Here is a 19,848-nt window from a genome sequence, read left to right on the forward strand (position 1 = left end):
ACTGGTCTTTATTTTTTTTTTTTAACTGTGGTAGCTAGCAGAATTTAATATAACCCTTGAGATCTAAAAACATGCTATATCTTCTGTGCATCCCTGTCTTCTTTCTAGTAAGGCCAAGTCTAGCTGAAGTTGTACTAACAGATCAGTATTGATAGTGGAATTACCTGGTCACAGCCTGAAACAATGGCTGAGCACCAGGTGAGAAAGTGTGGCTAACTCAGGGAGCACAGATGAAAGCAATGCACCTGAGTGACTGAAAGGGGTGGAGCCTGGGTCCTCCCCTCCTTACCTTCATTTAAGGGTTTGTAGCACAAACCCTTGCACTCTTCTTGGGCCACTGGAAAGAGGTGAGCTGTTGCTCCATAGTGCCTGTATCCCTATTAGAAGGCATTGTCATCAACTTCTTTTGCCATACATTTAGCAAAACTTGCAGTGGATCTGCAATTAATATAAATTTTCTGTTGTAACTTTTCCAGCTTCTGAAATGAAAAGTTAAGTCTCCTTCTGTTGGTATAAAAATGTCAGTTAGGATTGTGATTCTCTGAAGTATTATATCAGTAAGGATTTGTAACATAGACCTGGACTTTTAAATCAACAGTCTAGCTTGAATACATAAAATAGGCACTGCTGGAAGCCACAGTATATTGAAGGGAACAGTTGCTTTCTGCTTTGAAGTTAGTATGGAATTAACTGTATTATCAGGAGAGGAATCTGTTCTTTGGCATTGTTCAACTGAATTTACACTTGGAGTTGATGAACTTAGTGTAAGGCAGAAGGGAAGGAAGGCCTTGTGAATTTTGAAAATACATTCCATATTTAGGGAAAAAAGTAACTGGAAAACAGTCCTGTTTTTTTTTTTTTTTTTAATCCCTAAACTAGATTGCTCTGTGATCTACTGTAAGTATAGCTTCATGACTTTTCTTACTCATTTTATTAGTCAGTATAAAAATATACTTCCATTTATATATTATGTTTTTCACAGATGCTCAAATCCTGATTTCCTTAGCAATGTGAGGCAATTTATTTCTTTTGTGTGAAGGCTTCTGGCTGGACTAGGGTGCTGGTGGTATCTGGGTCTAACAGGAAAGATACTGGCATCTAACACAGTTCTGTAATCTACTTCCATAGCAGGCCTTTCTGTCATGAGTGGTAACAGGAAAAAATTTGGCTGGACATAGCAGTAAATAATGGTCACAACCATAGAAGTAGCAAGAAAAGAACAGGTCTAACATAATATTTGCAAACTTGAGGTGTATTTTGAAACTCATATGTTATCAAGGTACTGAGCAAGTTCTAATATGTGAATAGAGAAGTTAAGATGTATACTAAAAAGGCAGTGCATTATTTGATGCAACTGACCATTTCTTCTGCTCTGGTAACTTTGCAGTGATGCTTTTTATAGCTGACAACAGGAAGCAGATCTTGGGTAGCATGCATAGCTCTTAGCTTCTGGAATAGGTCTTTTTTTTGTATAATTTAAAAAAAAGACAACAGCCTTAGAAAAATATTTTTATTATTGCAATAATTTAAGAAGGTTAATTTCACCATTTCTGAACAAAGATGATTGTAGGAGTTATAGTCACACAAGCATTGTGACTGTTTTCTTTTACAGCTCTAGTCCAGAGGTGGCATTTCTGCAATCTAGCTTAAAATGACAGCAAAGGTATATTTTAGCATTTGAAGGGCATAATTACTCAGAAGGAAGAATTCTTCAATGTGTTTTAGTTTTAAAAAGGTAAATCCTCATTTAAGGATTAAGAGGGAAGACAACACAGTTGTCAAAGGTCGAATGAGAGGCATTGTGTTGTTTGCTGGCTTGGATGTCTGCAGGGTTGCAGGTGACCAATGTCAATACTTAAAAATACATCTGTGAGGGGAGGAACACTTCAGCTTGAACGGACCCAGTCCTAGTAATACATGCTTACTGTCATGATGGTACAAGTAACTAAAATGTATGTTTGAGTACATGCAGGATTAAACTGCAGCCTTTTCCTCCTTCAGTCAAAATAATTAGTTTTGTCACTAATTAGAACAAGAAAATTCTTAGTATACTGTAACCTTCTTTTACATTACTGAATCAGCTGTGAAAACATTACGTAGCTTTTAAGAATGTCTGGAGTCCTAACCTGGCTCAGAACTGTAGTGCTGAAAGTTGGACTCTTAACAAAAATGCATCTGAGCAAGTCTAATTTGAATTGTTGTAAATCTCCTTATTGGGTGAAGGCTTTAATTCAAAGAGCATCTCTTGGTTTTGCAATAATTGAAGTTGGATTTTTATTTGTTTTAAGCAAACAAAAAGATTGTGAGACACCTGTAATATCAAATTTTAATATACGAGACTTGGAATTTCTGAGGTGGTTAAATAAGCTAATCCACTGGAACACCTGTTTATATTTAGTGAATCCCAAGATACTGTAAGGATTTTAAATATATATAATGAAGTCACATAAACTAGCCTGCAGTATAACATTTTAAAGAGTGCTAACCATCAAGTGGGATTTCATAGCTTATTAGAATCCTCCTAGAAGTTCTGAAATCCCACATATTTAAAGAAACATTGTCACTGTTACTTCATCTTTCTTGTTACTTCGGGATCCCTACTGAACACTTCAGAAAGCAGTGTTTGAACTTGCTTAGAGACACCTTCACAGAGCCTGATTTTTCATGGAGAATGTACATAACACTCAAAATCAGAGCCTTCCGTATGACTCAAGCAGAGTTCTGAGAACTAATACTACAGAAATCTTTTTTTTCTGACTCTTGCCCTTACTTAATTTCCCTATCTGAAATATAAAACACTCCTTGACTTAATGCAGTCTTGGAAGCACTTAAATACAATTCAGTCATTTCTAAAACTCTTTCAACTACTGTGAAGTATAGAACATCTCCAAATAAAATACTCTGAAATGTAAGACATGCTGAAAAGCTTCTTGTGCATATCTTCCCCATAATCTTAAAGTTTAAGTGCCAGAGCAATGCAGTCTCAGTAGGGTGAAATTGATAGTAATCCATACGATTCATTCATCCAAGGTCATGCACCCCTCCCCTTCATCCCCCTCCTTCACTTTATTTTCTTAATTTACTTAAATGTGAAGTTTTCTTTTTTGGAAAAAAAAAAAAAAAAGCTTTATCCATGGATGAATGATTTTTTTTTTTTTGCTTGCTATGAAACAGCAAGATGAAAGTGCAAGTTAAGCAATCTTGTACATATCTTTTCTTACTGGTCTTGGGATTGCAGTAGTTCCGAATTTCATATCCTAATTTCTGGATGTCCATCTCAGTGAAGTCTACAAGTTTCTCTATCGTATAACTTTAATCTGGCACAAATTTCAGGATCTCAGTTTTGTGAGATACACAGCTCCACTGTGTATCTATTACATCTTCTGAGCAAAACTCAAAATTATCTTTTCAGCAAAATGAAATGCAAATATGGAGCTGAAAATGAAAATAGATCCATTTGTGCAGCAAAAACTATTGCTTGCATCAGCTATTGTAACTCTCTCATCCTTTCTTTGCAGACTGGCTATTTCTTGCTATGCTATAGTCTTTGGATTGTTTTACATTCGTATCCTGTGCTTCAGGAAGTAGAAACTGACACAACAGCTTTAGAACAATTTCTGTATATGCTCACCTTTGATCAACGACACCCTCCTGCCCCCCCATTTTATTGGTCAATCAGTTAAAAACAATTACGAAGCTGTACTGAAAATATCTACAAGGAGTTTCTTTCACTGTTTCAGGCTCAGACTCTTAGGTTGTTGATCTGTTTTCTTTTTGCAGTACTTAATGTAAGAAGGTCCTCACTCATTGCTAGAGGACCAAGGCATTTCTGTCCTGTAATAAATTTTTGTAAATGCACAGTTATCAGTGGTAGTAGTAAAGATGTATTGTTAGATTGCCCACCAGCCTAGTGTAGGGCACCAGCCTAAGCTCAGTAAGGGTCACTGCAGTCAGGGAAACTCAAAAAGTACTGCTTGAAAAACACATCTTTCCTTGGGATTTTTTAGTTTTCCATGCTCACTGAGGTATGGTGTAAACTATTTTATCTTCTTAAAATAACCCTGACTGCTGTTAAGATACTTCAGCCAGATATAGGGCTTTTAATTCCAAGTTTTGCAAACAGCAGATCAGCTCATCAGTATTTTCTTCACTGTTTAATGTTAAGATGCTTTCAGTATGAGAATGATTTTTTTCTTTTTGGGAAGATAAATGTTGATACATCTTAAATCTTAGTGTATTCCCTTGATAGTATGATCTCTGTGTCTGACCTAAAGAATCAGATAGGCAGTAAATATTCTTGGAATGGCACTGCTTGACCCTTTTTCCAAATCTTAATGAATTTCCTAAATCTAGTGACACAAATTGTTTCACTACATGGATCTTACACTAAAAAGCAGCTAGTGTATAGAAAAGTCATTTTAAACCTGAGGCAGATTCGTCGTGCTGCAGACTGTTTCTTACCTTACAAAGTAGCTATGAAATTTATTTTCTTGAAGATGACCTTTATTTCACGTTTCTTCTTCCCTTTTTTTCCTCATTCCATTTCTACATGTAACTAAACATACTTTCATCTCTGAGTTCAGCTGCTGATACCAACTGCATCAGTATGGTTTAAACTGAAATGCTTCTTAAAAAAAAAAAAAAGCCTTTTTCTTTTTCTTTTCCCACTCTATTCACCACTGAGAAAAAGATTCTTTACAAAAGTGGCTGGAGATAAAAATAGATAACCCAAAAGCTTGAGTTTGGATATGTGGTTGTGTTCATCAAGGTAGAGATTTAAGAACAATTCAGTCTGAGCTGCAAAATCCCTGAAGGCTGAATTTGTCTTTTTTCAAGGCTGGCTGCCTTCATCTTGAATATTATTTAGGGGGGGGAGGGAACATCACTTCTGCTGTGAAGTGTATTTGTAGGTTGAATTTGGATGTAGGACATTTTGATAGAAGTGAAAATTATGGGGTAATAGGGAAAAGCAAGCCCTTTGGGGTGGTAAGCAGAATTGATCTTCCTGTTAAATGCTTCTTCCCTGAGGTCTTGACAAGGTGATGGCTTTTGGAAACCAGAGGTCCTCAGTATCATGTGTGTGCTGCACCAGGTGCCATGGCTTCTGTCAGTCACTTGTGAGTTTGCCTTGCTTTCTGCAAACCATTGTAGATTATCATTGTTTGCTTTGTAGAAACTGGCTGAATGGACCTTTTAGGTTCCTAAGCGTATGTCATCTTTCCGAGAAAATTAGATGGTACATATCCTTTCTGACCTTTGGCTTCTGCTAGCCACCATTCTTTATTGCCACTCAGGTCAGAAAACCGAAGTATTCTAACCTTCTGATACTCCTGAAGACTGAGTTCTTGATCACTTCTTGCTTGAAATGCATAAACAGCATAGAAGGTCTGAAAAAGGAAAGCCACAAAATGCAAAATCTGAATTCACAAATGTAGCCACGTCTTAGCTGGCCATTGCATGTTAGTACAAGTTCTGTATGTACAATGTGTCTAATAACATGTATGTATATGGTCTGTAATTACTTGTAACTGCATGGTCTGTAATTGCTTACAGTATACGAAGAACAGGGCCAAAGTAATAAGTAAAACTGAAGGGTCTTAGGAATTCTGCGTAGGAAGGAACAAAATAAGCTCATCAAGAGAGCACTGTGCTAAAGTTTTCAGCTCAGATCATGCAGCCTTGCATTGGCTGGAGAATTTACAAGGTTTCAAAGGAGAGAAACACCTAGTCTAAATCTCTTACTCTTAAATATGGCAGCTGTTAGGATGGATCTCTCAAACTGTCTTCTCAGCTGCCAGAGATCCTATCTGCAGTGATCTGGTCTGAAGATGGTAAAAATTTCAGACACCTCTGTGCCTTGCTGATCATCGTTGCTACAGCTGTCTTGTTAAAGGTAAGTGGAAAAATCCCCAAGCAGCTCAAATGAGAACTGTGAGACATTGTACATGTAGTGGTGTAATTTGAAGGTGTGTTTTCTGTGAGACAAGATTGAGATTTGCAGTTGAACTGATTATCTTTTACTGCTTTGTAGCTATTTAAAAAAGCCAAAGGACAGAGGATAGCAAATTCCCCATGTCATTCTGACAGATTAGTACAAGAATTTTCCAGTGCAAAAGGAACTATTTAAATTACAGCCATTATAATGGTGGATTTGAGATGAGGAAAAATAAGAAGATGGGCTCAGCAGGTATCCTACTTACATGCTGATCATCCACATCCTGAGAATCTCCAGCCTCTGTGCTATTAGTTGTGGGATTTTTACAGGGGTGAAGAGATGAGTTGCTGTCACTCTTCTTGTGCCCTGAACTTGAGCTGCTGTCAGAGGATGGCCGTGAAGAGACAAAGAGGCTGATGTTATCAAAATCATCATCACACAAGTTGCTCTCTGCTATGTCCTTCTGCGCTTTGGCTGGATTGAAAGGCTTCAGGAAGGAGGAATACACATATCCCTTGAGGACTGGATATCACAGTAAAAAGACAGAAAATTTAAAAAAAAAAAAAAATGCTGTTAAACCATTTTATGCAGCTGTCAGTACAACATAAGCAGACAGATGGGGCCAGAATGAAAAGAAATCAATAGGAGGCTGTTATTGGGATGTTTGTGCAGAGAACTTACTTCCTGTGTCAACAAGCCATCTGCTAGTACTTTGGAAGGGATCCTTTTGCTCCACAACAGCCACCACTTCTCCTTCATGCAGATCAATATCAAATTCCTGCGTGGCATTGCACTTGCGCTTAGCTTGATACAGCAGTTCTGCGCTGTACGTAGACAGCAGCTTGGACCTGTGGTCTTCTGTTTGACGTGGGGATTCGAGCTGAAAAGACTAAAAATTGTTCAGTAGGAATAATGTCGAGGCTGCTTGTTGAGCAGCACAGATGCATAAAAGGAACCGGTGTACGTTCTGCATGTGGCAACTGACTACACTGCTACATCCAGATAAAGGAGTTACACAGCTGTATGTAACCAAATGCCCTTTGCATGTGCAGAAGGGGTCTGTCCAACTGCTATGGTGATAGCTGACCAATAACAGGTAGATCTTGAAAGATATATAGAAGTATAACTAATTAAGTACTTCTTAGCCAGTACTCTGTTCTCATGAGCCTGTGTTCTATATGTGAACTGTCACTGCTTTAACTCTTTTTCCAGAACAGTGATCTTTGAATTCTTCTGTAAAGTTGCAAAAAGTGTAATCAAAAAATTATCAGAGGTGTGCTAAGGTCATGTAGGAACTTGCACAGCAAAGCACTGGAGCAGAAAAATGAGTAGAAACAGAATAGTCTGCTTTTTGTACAAAATTCCAATGCTGTATATGGCAAGGTGCTATGAACTGCTGGAAGCATGTTTGGTTAGAGGGCCAAAAGAGAGGGGCTGTACGTCCCTGTGACTTTAACACACTGTGATAGAAAGAGCACATGTTCCTGCCTCTCTGATGCAAAAATGAATACTGCAACTTCCTTGGCTTCTACTGAAATCTGACTTTGTGTGGTAGGGTTAAGTAGACCCTTTGAATGCTCTGTAAATGTCTGATAAGGTTAGGAACCACAGACATGTGGATCCCTTAGTGGACTTTATGAATCTACTGTTCTGGGGTGTGTATGTGTGTTAATTTGTGTATACATACAAATACACATAGAAAAGCCGGATGAGAAGTTCTGAATAAACGTCAGATGTGCTGCAGGAGTTCTTAACAAGAGAAGCAATCCAATTTTACATATACAGCCTTAACATGTGCACAAAGATCTAAGGATAATCAGAGGTGATCTCAAGTGGATTTCCAGGATAACAACACGAATGTGAAGAGTCTTAAAAAGTTACCAGCCAATGGAACAGCTTCATTCACATAACACAATTCAGATTCCCAGTGAAGGGACAAAAGACAGATCTCTGAATGATATAAACATGGATTTGTTTCAAAAGTGATCAGAAAAGGATTCTTTAAAGGACTCAGATGTATGATACTCACTGGAGAGGGGACAGGTTTCTTTTTTTCCAAGCTCAATTTCCTTTCAATGAAGGTTGCACTGCTGTTTTCTTTTACAAAATTCAGCTTGTGAACCTCCTCCATTAACTGATGCTGCACTTCACAGATGCTTGAGGAAGACAGCTGCAAACATAAAGGTAGGTTAGATCTCATGAACAAAATGGTAACGAGATTTGAGACAGCATATTTGGCTTAATGGGCTCAACACTAGGCGTCAGAAATCTGACAAGGTACGGCTGTTTCCTGCAGAGCCTATAGTGTGCTAGGCACAAAACAAAAGAAAGATCTGTTTAAGAAAAGTAACTAATGATTGCTGTTAGATTTACAAGACATACTGATTTAAGTTGAATCATTAAAAAAAAACTCTAAACAGCAACAAAAATGTAAATGAGCAGCTTTGCATTTATGGTACTGAGCCACCTGCTTTCAGATGCAAATGTACATCAGAGTGGCCCATGTGCTGCAAGGCTTAACCCACAGCTGTGTTTCTGTGAAACTGTGCTGATGTGTTAAAGACACATGGATAAGCTGGCACTCTGTCTGAGGCACTGGGTGAGTGCTTTTGGTATGTGCCTAACTCCAAATATGTTTGCTGATGTAAACAGGAGAAAAAAAAAAAGGGGGGGGAGAAGAATTTTTTAGGAAAAGCATCAGAAAACAATGCTTGACGCTTGACAGAGCATATTCCAAAATACTTAATGGTCAAATTATAGGGATCAGATTTCTTCATGCACAAAAGCCTTTATATTCTGTTTGAACAGTGCAGCTCTGTTTTGATCCTGATCTTTTCTCAATTTTTCAGCCCTTTCCTGCCTCTAAAGTCAGCTCTTGGTGGAAAGGGATACTCCAGAAGGGCCTCACTGCAACATGTTTCTTATGCAGAATTTTGTCCAAACACAGTTGCCTAAACATGCCTCTGGTTCAGGTGAGTGGATTTGGAGGTATTGTCATAGCTCTGTTTCTCAGGTTGCGAGTCCTCCTTTCACACAAACTAATAATACTTCCATAATCTTGAGGTAATGCTTACAGTGCATAGAAAGAGTTGAGTAGGCTGGAAGAACTGATGCTCTTATGTTAGCTCAAATGGGCATCCTTGTTGGCTGTGATTACGTAAGAGAAATTACTTTAACTTTCTAAAACTGCCAACACAGACAGAACTATACTTTATTGACTTGTCCTGCTGTGCAGGAGCTTCTGCAGCATATCTGGATTTAAAAGCAACTTGTTTTTTATATAAATTATTTCATCAGATCTCCTCAGCCTTATGCCTACAGGTTTCTGTGTGACTGCAGCTCTAACACTAGCAGGAGAGTTCATACGCTTTCATAGAATTTCTCTTCCCGTGTCTTCTAGGCTGTTCAGGGCAGACCTAAAGAAACCAAGGCTTAAATACTAAGAACTGCCTCCATTTTGCCCTATTGTCTCTCCACTGATATTACTGGAGCAGCTGCATTATGGTCACTCTTGATAACAGGTCCAAGACTGACAAAACTCAAGCTGAGAACTTAACCTTTGCTGCGCTTGCAAAGAAAAAAAAATTGATTGTGCTCACCAAAACAATCAAAATCGCAGTAGCTTTTAGGCATGTGTCCTACACATCCTACCCAATGCATACAGAAAGAAAAAAGGAGAGACAAATAGGGCTTATGCCTATTTATAATGTACTTACTGGAACAGGCACCACCACAGCAGAATTTGATTGAAGTGCTGCAGACATAATACTTCTGAGGAGGGTAATGAAGCAATACAGACAGTTCAACACAATCTTTTTGGCTGCTCTGTTGAATACCTGAAGTTCTTCCACTAGCTGTGCATTTAAAGCCTCATAGTCTTTCTTTGCTAGATCAAGCTCTTCTCCTGTTGACTTCTGGAGGTAGCTGTTGTAGTCCAACAATTTGTCATAGCGCTTCTGGATGAGCTTCTGTGGGCCTGAAAACAAGGCTTGTAGTGCTGAGAGAGGAGTCAAAACAACCTTGTCTAGCTGAGCCATCTGGAAAGATATAAAACAGTCCCACATGTTACTTCTTTCTCGCAACTCTTCAGACTTCAGGTTCAGCCTCATTGCAGCCCATCAAGCAATCTGTTATTGACCCTTCCCCAAGTACTGCTGTCAGAGGCAGCTTCACAGCACAGGGTATAGCATCAGTTAGAAATCTTTTGTAATGTTGCAAAGGCGGAGGTAACAGATTTGCAGCTTACGGTGTCTGATAATGGAAATGGCCCCCTGGAGCCCATAGCCTATGTTACTGTCCTTTGTGATACCATGGAGGAAAGACCAAGGCAAGGATCAGTGAAGGATAACCATGAGGACTGAAACTGAAGAGTAGGTGAATGTGCTTTTCAGTGCCTTGTGGTGCTGCACTCAAGTAAAACTGAGAATTCAGCCAAATAAAATAAATAGCAGTAAATCAATTCCTGTTTAAGCAAACACAGACACTGATTAAAAAAAAAATCCTTCTTAGACATTCCTATTAGCCTCTAATCATCTCAAAGCATTAATATTGCACTAAAAAAAATATATTTTTGATAGTCACATGTTGTAATATAGCACAGACTTTTGATGAGTAAACCTCATCATCAAGTTAAAGCCCTTGGATGTTCTATGTGAAATAGCTTGTTGGATCAAGCGTGGGAATAAAAGCGCAGCCATCCCTCTTCCCCTCCATAGCACGCCATGGTTGAAGGCACATCTGTTTTAGGACCAGGACCCAAGGCCAAGATGCTGTGCACTGGCTGCTAGCTTGTCTTATTTCCACTTGAAAAACTAGGCTGTGTTTAGTGAAGCAGTTTTTGATGTGTTTCAAAAAAAAAAAGCTTTTTCCAAACTGCTGTTCTTGATTTCCAGAAGTGAAGGGGCTACCATGGATTTCTGCCCTAAAGTTTTCCCTAAAACACAAGAGAGGAAAATATCCATTACTGACAAATGCAGAAAGGGGGGAAAAAAAAAAATGAACGTGAGCCTATTGCTGAGATCTCCATTGATAACACACACACAGAAGGACGTGTAAACATCTGCTCACCATGCAAAGTAAGGACAATGTTGTTGGTTTTTTTAAGATATATATAGGATAAAGACTGTATGAAATGTAAGACAAAGAAATAGAAAATAAGTAAACATAGTTATTAAAAATTTCCACAGTTAAATAATGTTCAGATGTTTTTTAAAATTATGTGGGACTTCAGGCCAGATGGGTCCTGAGGCAATGGGAGTTACAAAGTGTCTTCCTGAAAAATGGTTTTATGTTTCACCTGCTGTGGACCTTCTTCTGATTTGCTGGTTCTGGAAGTGGGGTGGGGAAGGATGTCTTCCATACTGCACAGTCATCATTCGATGTGATAGAGGGGTCCCTTTTCCTCCCCTAATGTAGTCATTCATTTTAAAGTTATTGAAAAGATATTTGATTATTAAGATTAAATTTTCAGTTTCTTTGTAAATTCTGGAACTACAAAGAAAAGGAAATTACACCATCTCACTTCCTGTCACCAGACTGAGGAAAGCATAAGAAAACCTCCACCTCTGAATGAACAACCACCAGGTTGAACTGTTTGAAGCAGCAGCCTGGCCCATTTTGAAGAGACATTTTAGTCTATCTTAGTAGAATCAGATATTAGAGTTCCTTTGGACCCTGAAAGTGAGAGACTGGTTGAAAAACTTGAAGTTTTTCAGAGTTGGGTTACTGTTTTTTAACCATTATAGGCTACATCCAGGTTGTTCACATTTTCCCTATACTAAGGACAGTAAGTTGCTTGAAAGGGTGATAATAGCTGAGATTTCCATGGATCTATGATCCCAGGAACTAATAGATCAGGACTATACAGCAAAGATTTAAAAAAAAAAAAAAAGTCACTGTAAGACTGTGAATATTGGTAAGAAAACTAGAATAAACATAGATCTGCTGCTCCTGTCTGAAGCTCAGCAGAAGCATGCAAACTTAGTGCAATGATTTTAGTTTAATCCTAGGAACTTACAAAGTTTTCTTTATTTTTTAGGGAAAATACATTTTACTTGGACTAAATTTTCTAATTTCCTATAGCAACTTACACAAAGAAACACTCATCTTTCACAGTGGATTCCTAAGGTTTTTTTGCTCCTTCTTGCCCTGAGTCTTCCTCACATACATGTGTTTTCTCAGTCACACTGTTATCTATGTAATGTTGGACATGGCATAAACTTACGAGGTCTTCACAGAGATTTGTAGGGTTGTTCATTTTCTTTGAGTTTTTGTTAGCTTCGTCATCTTTGTCTTGCAAGATTTCCTGAAGCCCAGTTACATTCTGTGCAGCCAGATGTATGGAATCCTAAATGAGGAGATGGTAGGAAGATGAAAATGGGTTATGATTTATTTCATGTGCTGCACCCGCTCATGCAGATACTGCAATAATATTGATGGAATCAGAAATATTTTCCATCTCTCATACCTATTTGCTTTTTTCTGTGCAGTTTCCAGCCATTTGGGGGTTATTTACTGTGAAAATATTTTCCTGTGTCTTACCTATTTTCAGTGTAAACTGTTAAAGGATAAAGTTGTTAATGTTCAACTGAAAAAAGTTGTGCCCCAGATTGCATAAAACCATGTACCCACCTGTAGATGCTGTAAGGATAATGAAATGTTCTTCACACATGATTTCACAGTCTTCTCTAAGCTTCGAAACAACTTTTCTTCCTTATTGAATGTCTGATCTTTCACCTAAATCAGATGTTTTCACTGTTATTTTGGAGTCTGACTAATGAAAGAAATCTCTAGAGCTCTGCTGGAAAAACCTCAAGCCTTCCCTAAACTCCTCCCTTTGAAAACAGAACAGATTGGTCCCTCGTTCTCCCAAACTCTGATCTGAATCCAAGAAAAGTCGAAGGCACTGGATAGCATGACAGAGATTTTAAGTTCTGCCAAACCTTGTGGAAGCAAGGCGTTGCTTTATTATAAGCACATCTACATGTATAAATATAAATATCTTATATATATATATATATGTATATTTGCTGCATTTGGGAAACGATGGTGAAAATATGACATAAAATATGGTATCCTTTTACATCATGGCATTGTTTCCTTTGGTGCTCATGTGTGTAATGGAGAGATTTCTCCCAGGCAGGCTGTAGGTGGAGCTGTTACCTCTAGAGCAACGTCAGCTCTCCAGCTTGTAACCTCACCAGCTGGAAACAGGCTGCTTTTACTTTTTTAATGCTGTCTATAGAAACCCTGAAAATACACTTATTTCTGCCTACCTTTTAGTTAAGGAATTTGAGAAATCTCAAGCCTGTTTTTCTGGGGTTTTGCTGTAAGGGTCACAGCATGTTTCAGGGATGTGAATTGAAAACTTTCTTTAATTAAGCAAGAAAGAGGGCTGAATCTATAACATACATCTTGAGTCTAAGATGATTCTCAAATATTTTAAGCTCAATTAAAAAAAAAAAAAACAGAAAATGAACCTTGTTTTAAAAAAAAAAAAAAAAAAAAAAAAAAGAATCACACCTCCTCTTAATCCCATTTAATTCTACATTTCTCTGAATTTATAGTGTTGACAGTGTTCCAGTCTGTCATGGGGTTTTGTGGGAAAACCAGCAAAAATACAGAAATTTCCACTGTGCAAATAAATGAGCAGGAAAAAAAAAAAGTAAATGTGGGTAGTTTGCGTCAGAGAAAGGGGGGAAACCAACTGGTAAACAACAAAACAGGAAAAAATGGCACCGATCTTGTAAAGTCACATCTAGAAAGGCAAATGACCTTGTATAACCAGTAGGCTTGTGTAGAGATACATCATTTTCAAGGTCAGTTATAATTGATTTTCTTTCAGATTCAGATTGCAGCTTCTCTGAAAATGTTTATCCTGGTAGTTTGAATTACAGCCTTGGAATTATGAAGGAGCATTTTGGTTTTGCCCACCTAGCACTCATTGGATTTATCACAGAGTTCTTTGCCTCTGGTAGTTTTGATGTTTACAGGTTCTTAGGCATGTAGAGGCAAAACCCTATGATCTTTACTAATTATTAGTAAGACTATTAGTCGTCTTCCTTAGAGGACTCAGAATGTGAAGGTTGGGATGGAGAGTAAGACGCCCAGAATGTATTCACAGTAACTATTGCCAGTCCAACCACAAAGAGCTGAAGCTGACTTTCACAAAAATACTGGTCACTTCCTCTCTGCTGAAGATCACAAGCTTGAGAAACTCTTAGATAAAAGAGGAAAGGATAAAGAATACATTATCTTGTTTTCTATTTCAATCACAGAGATCTTTCCTGTCTTATGTGATACTCAGAAAATGACTTTATAAATGATGCAGGAAAAAAGCGACACCACAAACTGTTTTTCTAAAATGTTTTTAGAAACGCCTGTGCAAAAGCAGCACTGAAGCTGTCAATGCAAATCTGCAGTTGGGTGAGTTAAGTACCTGAGGTTCTCCCCCTGTCAGTATTTTCAGATGGCTGGTGACCCTCTTGGATTTCTTGCTAATGGAGTGAATATTCAGTCGAGAAAACTTTTCTTTCAGGGTTTCATCATCATCATTCCTCTTATACTTCAGCACTGCAGACAGAGAATTTCATGACACTAATAATCTGTATCCATGGGGCTTTTCATAGGAATGGGGGCACGGATACAAAACCGTTTGAGACCAGACACTTTGATGTCACTTGCTGTAATCTTGTGTCAAAATGCTTGAGATCATGAAAACCCCATTATCAATACTGGCCTTGAGAATATTGAAGCAAGATTTCAATGTGGCAAGTCTGTAAGAAACAGCACCATCACTGCATCTTAGTTATTATTAGTGTTTGCAGCTGCATTACTGATGATGAACATGGGTATGACATGTATCCTTTTATCATTTTCATGTTCTGGGAATCTGCATCCTTTGGCAGGTAACACAGCTGGCTGAGGACAAGTGACATTAAGGCATCTTTTATTTTGCTGAAACCCGGTGTATTGCACAACTTAAGTAACACCAACGAAAACTGTTGTGGCATTATGACTGGAGTTGAAACCTCTCTTGTAACTGCCAGCCCAAACTGACAGAAAAATTCACAGGTTTTTTTTTTTTCCTTACCTAAATCTTTCCTCCTTTTGAGTTCATTGATGTTCACATTAATATTTTTCATAGCAGAAAGGGCCTCTTGTAGTGCTTTGTGGTCAGGGTGAGAAGCAGGAGTTGAATTCAACAGTTCATGGAGTAACAAGGGATATTTCATTACCCGCTGTACTGGCTTGATCATCAGGGATCCCATGTCCATTAGATTTGGCTTTCCTCTATAATTTATACCAAGGAAAAGTCAAATAAGGAGAAACTCCTTGAAGACAAAGACTTCTTCTATTTCTGTCTAGTCATTGAAGCTGCTGCCTTTTATATCCTTCAGTTGAGCTTTCAACTACAGAAAATATCAAAACCAGAGCAGTGCTTTGCACTGAGTCATAGATATGCAGTCACCACTTAAGTCAAAAAATAAGATACATCTGTCAGGAAACACGGGCTGTTGCAAATGAAACCATCCTCCTGCCCCCTCAATGAGAAATACACACCAGGTTTGAGTTTTCTGTATTTTCAGCAATTTGCCATATTGCTTAGACATCGGCTGTGAAACTGGCCCACTCAGTCTGAGGGGTGTGTATGGTGCAACTTGCACAGCACCCAAGAAGGGAGATGTAGGTGGAAGAGCAAATAACAGGAAGATTGAGAAATACAAGAAGTGGGGCTACTACATCCTGCTCTGGCCCCTAAGCCTTAAAATTGCAACATCTCCACATTGTAAAGTAACTGAGATGCCTGCTCACTGCTGCATCCCTTCTTGCAACACCTTTCAGTTTGCTAGTATAAGCTTTGCCATTCTTTACCTGCTGTTTTTCTGTGCTGGCTTCCAGGAGGTGACATCACACTACTGAGGCTTTGACAGCAGGACAGAGGAGTCCTTGTCTCTCCTCATGCTAGCATTCTCCTGAGCAAACCTGGGAATGCTGCAGCATCACCAGCGCTCCTGTGAACTACCCCAGACTCACAGGTGCCCCTTGGAACTGTGAGTGAGCTGGTGGGGATGGTGTGAGGCACTAGAGCAGAGCAAGGCTTCCATCTGCATGCCCAAAAAGGCTGTCTTGGAGGGAAGGAGCTGATCTGACAATAACTGTGGAAAAGCTAATGCTAGGCAAAGAAGGATTTCTGAATGAGGAAAGGCAGAATAATACAACATAGAAGGGAAGTACAAAAAGCAGAGAACATCCACTCAGATTTGCAGGCTGACATCTATTGTTTTGTGAGCAGGAAGAGCAGAAGAAGGGAAAAAAAGGCTTTCATTCCCACTTTTATATGTGTGAAAAGTACACCAACCAGTCCTTACTGCTGACTAATTAACTAACAATTTGAATGCCTTTGAGAAGAGACATCTGCATATTTAAACCATCTCTCTTGCACAGACATTATCTGCGAAAAGTTCTGCATGAAAAAAATTAACAGTAGATGCCTTTTAAAGCTTCTTGATGTCCCCAAACCTTCTTATCATTTCAATCCCCCTCATTTCCCCCGTATCCTACATTAAATATATAGAGCTATTTTCCCTTCTTTCAGCTTCTGGCAGCAATAATGAAAAAAATCTTAAATTGTTATTGTTTTCTCTAAAAAGCCTCTTGAATGCAAATCTGTAGAAGCTGCCTCATGAATGGAAAAATCTTCAAGTATCTTCTCTTTATATAGTTGCACTTTGGACAGCTGCCCAAGTGATAAACAGCCCTCTGTTCACGTATCTGCATGACACAGTCTAGCAATATGGTTTGAGAGATAGTAGGTTTGTTGTAAGATAATGACTCCCTGGGGCCCTGAATGCCACAAAGTTCAACTCCTCTAATTCTCCCCAGCGAGATTATCTGCTGATCTCCACTCTCCCTGGATGAGTCCCATTTCCAGTGGGCCCAGCGAGCATGCACTCGGCAGCCAGGCAGGACGTGGCCCCGCCACGCGACTAAGACAGGCTTGTGACAGCCATTGTGCAGAGAATTAAGTTGATAATTCGTTTGCAATGCTGCTTCTGCCTCTCCCCATTTTATCATGAATTTAGCAAGTATTCTAGGTTATAAGCAGCTGCACTAATCTCATCGCAGATTCTCAGTGTAGCTCTGCGGAGCATGCAGCTGGCTTAGCTGCAGTGAGCTTCATGGCATACCCTGCCTCCCTCCTTACAACAAAGCAAGACAGATGCAGAAGGACTCCCACCAGTTTAAAAAATACATGGTGGTGAGCTGTGCAAAGAGAGGGAACCCAGGGTTTAGTTTCACACTTCTGCTGTCTAGCAGGTAAGTCCTGTGGTGAATGTGACAGCCAGTTTGGTATCGCAGGGCTGAGGATGGTGTTGTGTTCAGCTTGGCAGCTCTGAAATTGTGTGCACGCATCACAGGCTGCAGCACGTCTCAAAGACTTGAGTTTTACAATTTACTATGTGTGAGCTCATATTAGCACAAAACAGGCAGGCAAATAATTCGCTGTGCTGTACGGCTCTCATGCAAACCCAGGGATTTCACTGAGGCTGCATAGTTGTTAATCTAAGCAGAATCCAACCAGTGTAGTTGATAGCAATAAGCAGCTTTGTCTGATATGTGTATAATTGTTTTCTTGAATGAATGATCACACTTGAATGAAAAGCAACCTGGGAGATTGAGTGGAGTTATGCCATGCTTTCCAACTCGAACACAGAGCAGACTGTGCAGACTTTCAGGTGCAGTTCTGCCCACGTTTTGCTTTGACTCCACAACGTCTGAAGTGCAAGAGATGGCATTTTGGCATGCCCTGCCTGTGTGCCTGCAGGGTGAACACAAATGCCACCAAGTCATGCAAGGTAGCCAAGCTCAGGGAGGGTTCTTGAGTGAACATCATTCCTTGTGCAGCTTTACAAGAGCTAGTTTCAGCTCAAGAAGTGTGCTGTATCCCACAGTCCACTGTAAACTAAAGGAGAAAGCTGGGCATTAACTTCTGGGAGGGTAGTGCAAGGCAGAGCAGCCAGTCTTGTGTTATTTCTATACACACTGCTCTCTCATGTTATCTTATTGTTACTCTGGGTATTTGGTGTTCCTCCTAGGACCTCTATCCCTTTTTCGAAAGGAGTATAGAATCTCCTTTATCAAAACCAATGCAAATAAAGTACTTTCAATCACCAAATAAACCTTGAAAACCCCAACCTAGAATTTCAACACATAAATCCTTTGAAATCTATTTTACATTGACCTTATTTATGATGTCCAACTGACTAATTCTCTGATTTTACAGATGTTTCTCTTCTATCCACATAAAGCACACCTGCTTCTCTTTTCTCTTAACATTTCTGTCTGAGTTGTAATCATTTTCTTTGGTTCAGCTAATCCCTTCTCTTACCCCTTCCTGCAGGTAAATTTAGGATTTCATGTTGTATTCAAGGATCCAGACCTGCTGGATGTCCAAAACCACAGCCCTGATAAACTCTCCCTTAAAGCTTTTCAAAAATGTCAGGTATCCAAGGCTGGGTGAGTATTCTGGCAAGGTGTTGCCAGACATTTGTTCTTTTCTGATGTTCCTACAGCCATTGTCAGAGGGAAGCTCCTCAGAAAGATGGATTTCTCATATATTTAGGGCTACCAAAAGTGTCCTTACCTTAGAAATAGCTTTACCTATCAGCCTGGTGTGTACTGAGCAGGCCTACAGATGCATAATGCACAGCAATTGAAGAGTGCCTGGATTTTCAGATTTGACACTGCACTGTTGACAAGCACTGCTGAGGAGCACAGAGCTCTCCAAGCACATTTATTAGACAATAAGGTGGCAGTAAAGGGCTCTGAATGAATTGGCATCCAAATTAAGTAGCTTCATAAACCACAAGTGTTGAAAGACATTGCAAAACCAGTGCAGTTAGTAATTAGAGAACCAGACAGGCTTAGAGAAATTAAAACTGAGAGTGTTTTATCACATATGTCCTGGAGAAGTCTATGCATTCTACAGATATTGCTTAGTGTTCTCAAAATTTCCACATGTACAGTTTTAAGCGTACTTAAGATAAATAAAAGATATTTAAAAGATTATTTTACACATGGAAAAGACGTAGTACTTACTCTTCCTCGTACATCTTTCTGCAAAAGAAAAGGAACAAAAATATATATTAGCTCCTCCTAAAAGGACTTATATAGATCACGGGCCAGATTCTCAGATACACTTCGGTGACACAGAGCAGCTGTAACTGGCCAGTTAACTTAGGTTTATGGCTGCTGTGTGTCAGCAGAACTGCACAAAACAGCCAGAGGGTACCAATGAATCTGGCCCTACATCTTTTTGAAAGGACAGCCCCAAATGAGAAAGGATTGTCAGGAACCTGGATTTTGCCCAGCCTTCTCCTAACTCTGTTAGAGAAGACAGCTTGAGTCACTGTGCTAGCAACATCAAATCCTTAGCACAAAGAGCAAAATTGAATGTCATTCCTACATTATTTTTGTGTGAAAAAAAATACATTGTAGACTTTTAGGATAGAGAATCAATTAAGTTGTTCAACTTTTGAGAGGCTATTTATCAACCGAAACCTCTTCAGAGTAGGATACTGTTGATATGCATACAGAAAGCAGCAGAGATGTACTGTTGTTTTTTGGAAACATGCAAACATGCACACAGAATATTTTCCTCATGATACAATTAAACTTGGAGAACTTCACCCAAATGCAAGGGAACTAGCATCAAATGGGGAGGTTGGTGGCCCTGCATGTGGCAGGGGGATTGGAGATTCATGATCCTGAGGTCTCTTCCAACCCTGGCCATTCTGTGATTCTCTGATTCTGTGGAATGACAATGTCCCTCCACCTCCGCATGAGACTCTTCTGGTATTGAGTGCTGACATCATGTAATCAGCCACTGCTTTCTGACCACCTGCACTTTC

The 19,848-nt window shown here is 39.3% G+C and overlaps 1 protein-coding gene and 1 long non-coding RNA gene across 5 annotated transcripts in view; one reads left to right on the forward strand and one right to left on the reverse strand.

Moving 5' to 3' along the window:
- Positions 1–287: 287 nt before the first annotated feature.
- The window catches only part of ARHGEF38 (Rho guanine nucleotide exchange factor 38), a 37,825-nt gene continuing 18,264 nt past the window's right edge, over positions 288–19,848 (reverse strand). Inside the window, exons 5-14 of one of the 4 annotated variants that reach the window (XM_048943352.1) lie at positions 19,037–19,054; positions 15,027–15,226; positions 14,373–14,506; positions 12,566–12,670; positions 12,159–12,281; positions 9,652–9,972; positions 7,965–8,105; positions 6,617–6,815; positions 6,201–6,457; positions 288–5,387 (exon numbers count right to left, since the gene is read on the reverse strand). In XM_048943352.1, coding sequence (XP_048799309.1) covers positions 5,202–5,387; positions 6,201–6,457; positions 6,617–6,815; positions 7,965–8,105; positions 9,652–9,972; positions 12,159–12,281; positions 12,566–12,670; positions 14,373–14,506; positions 15,027–15,226; positions 19,037–19,054 — 1,684 coding nt within the window. In that variant the 3' untranslated portion in view covers positions 288–5,201. The other 3 variants (XM_048943351.1, XM_048943353.1, XM_048943354.1) reach the window with 3 other exon arrangements.
- On the forward strand, positions 8,002–19,020 carry LOC125692630 (uncharacterized). The gene is made up of 4 exons (XR_007376789.1): positions 8,002–8,119; positions 8,785–8,907; positions 10,828–11,010; positions 18,339–19,020. It is a non-coding gene; the product is annotated as an uncharacterized LOC125692630 (long non-coding RNA).

The sequence above is a fragment of the Lagopus muta genome, chromosome 4 (genome assembly GCF_023343835.1).
Source record: "Lagopus muta isolate bLagMut1 chromosome 4, bLagMut1 primary, whole genome shotgun sequence".
NCBI classification, from domain to species: domain Eukaryota; kingdom Metazoa; phylum Chordata; class Aves; order Galliformes; family Phasianidae; genus Lagopus; species Lagopus muta.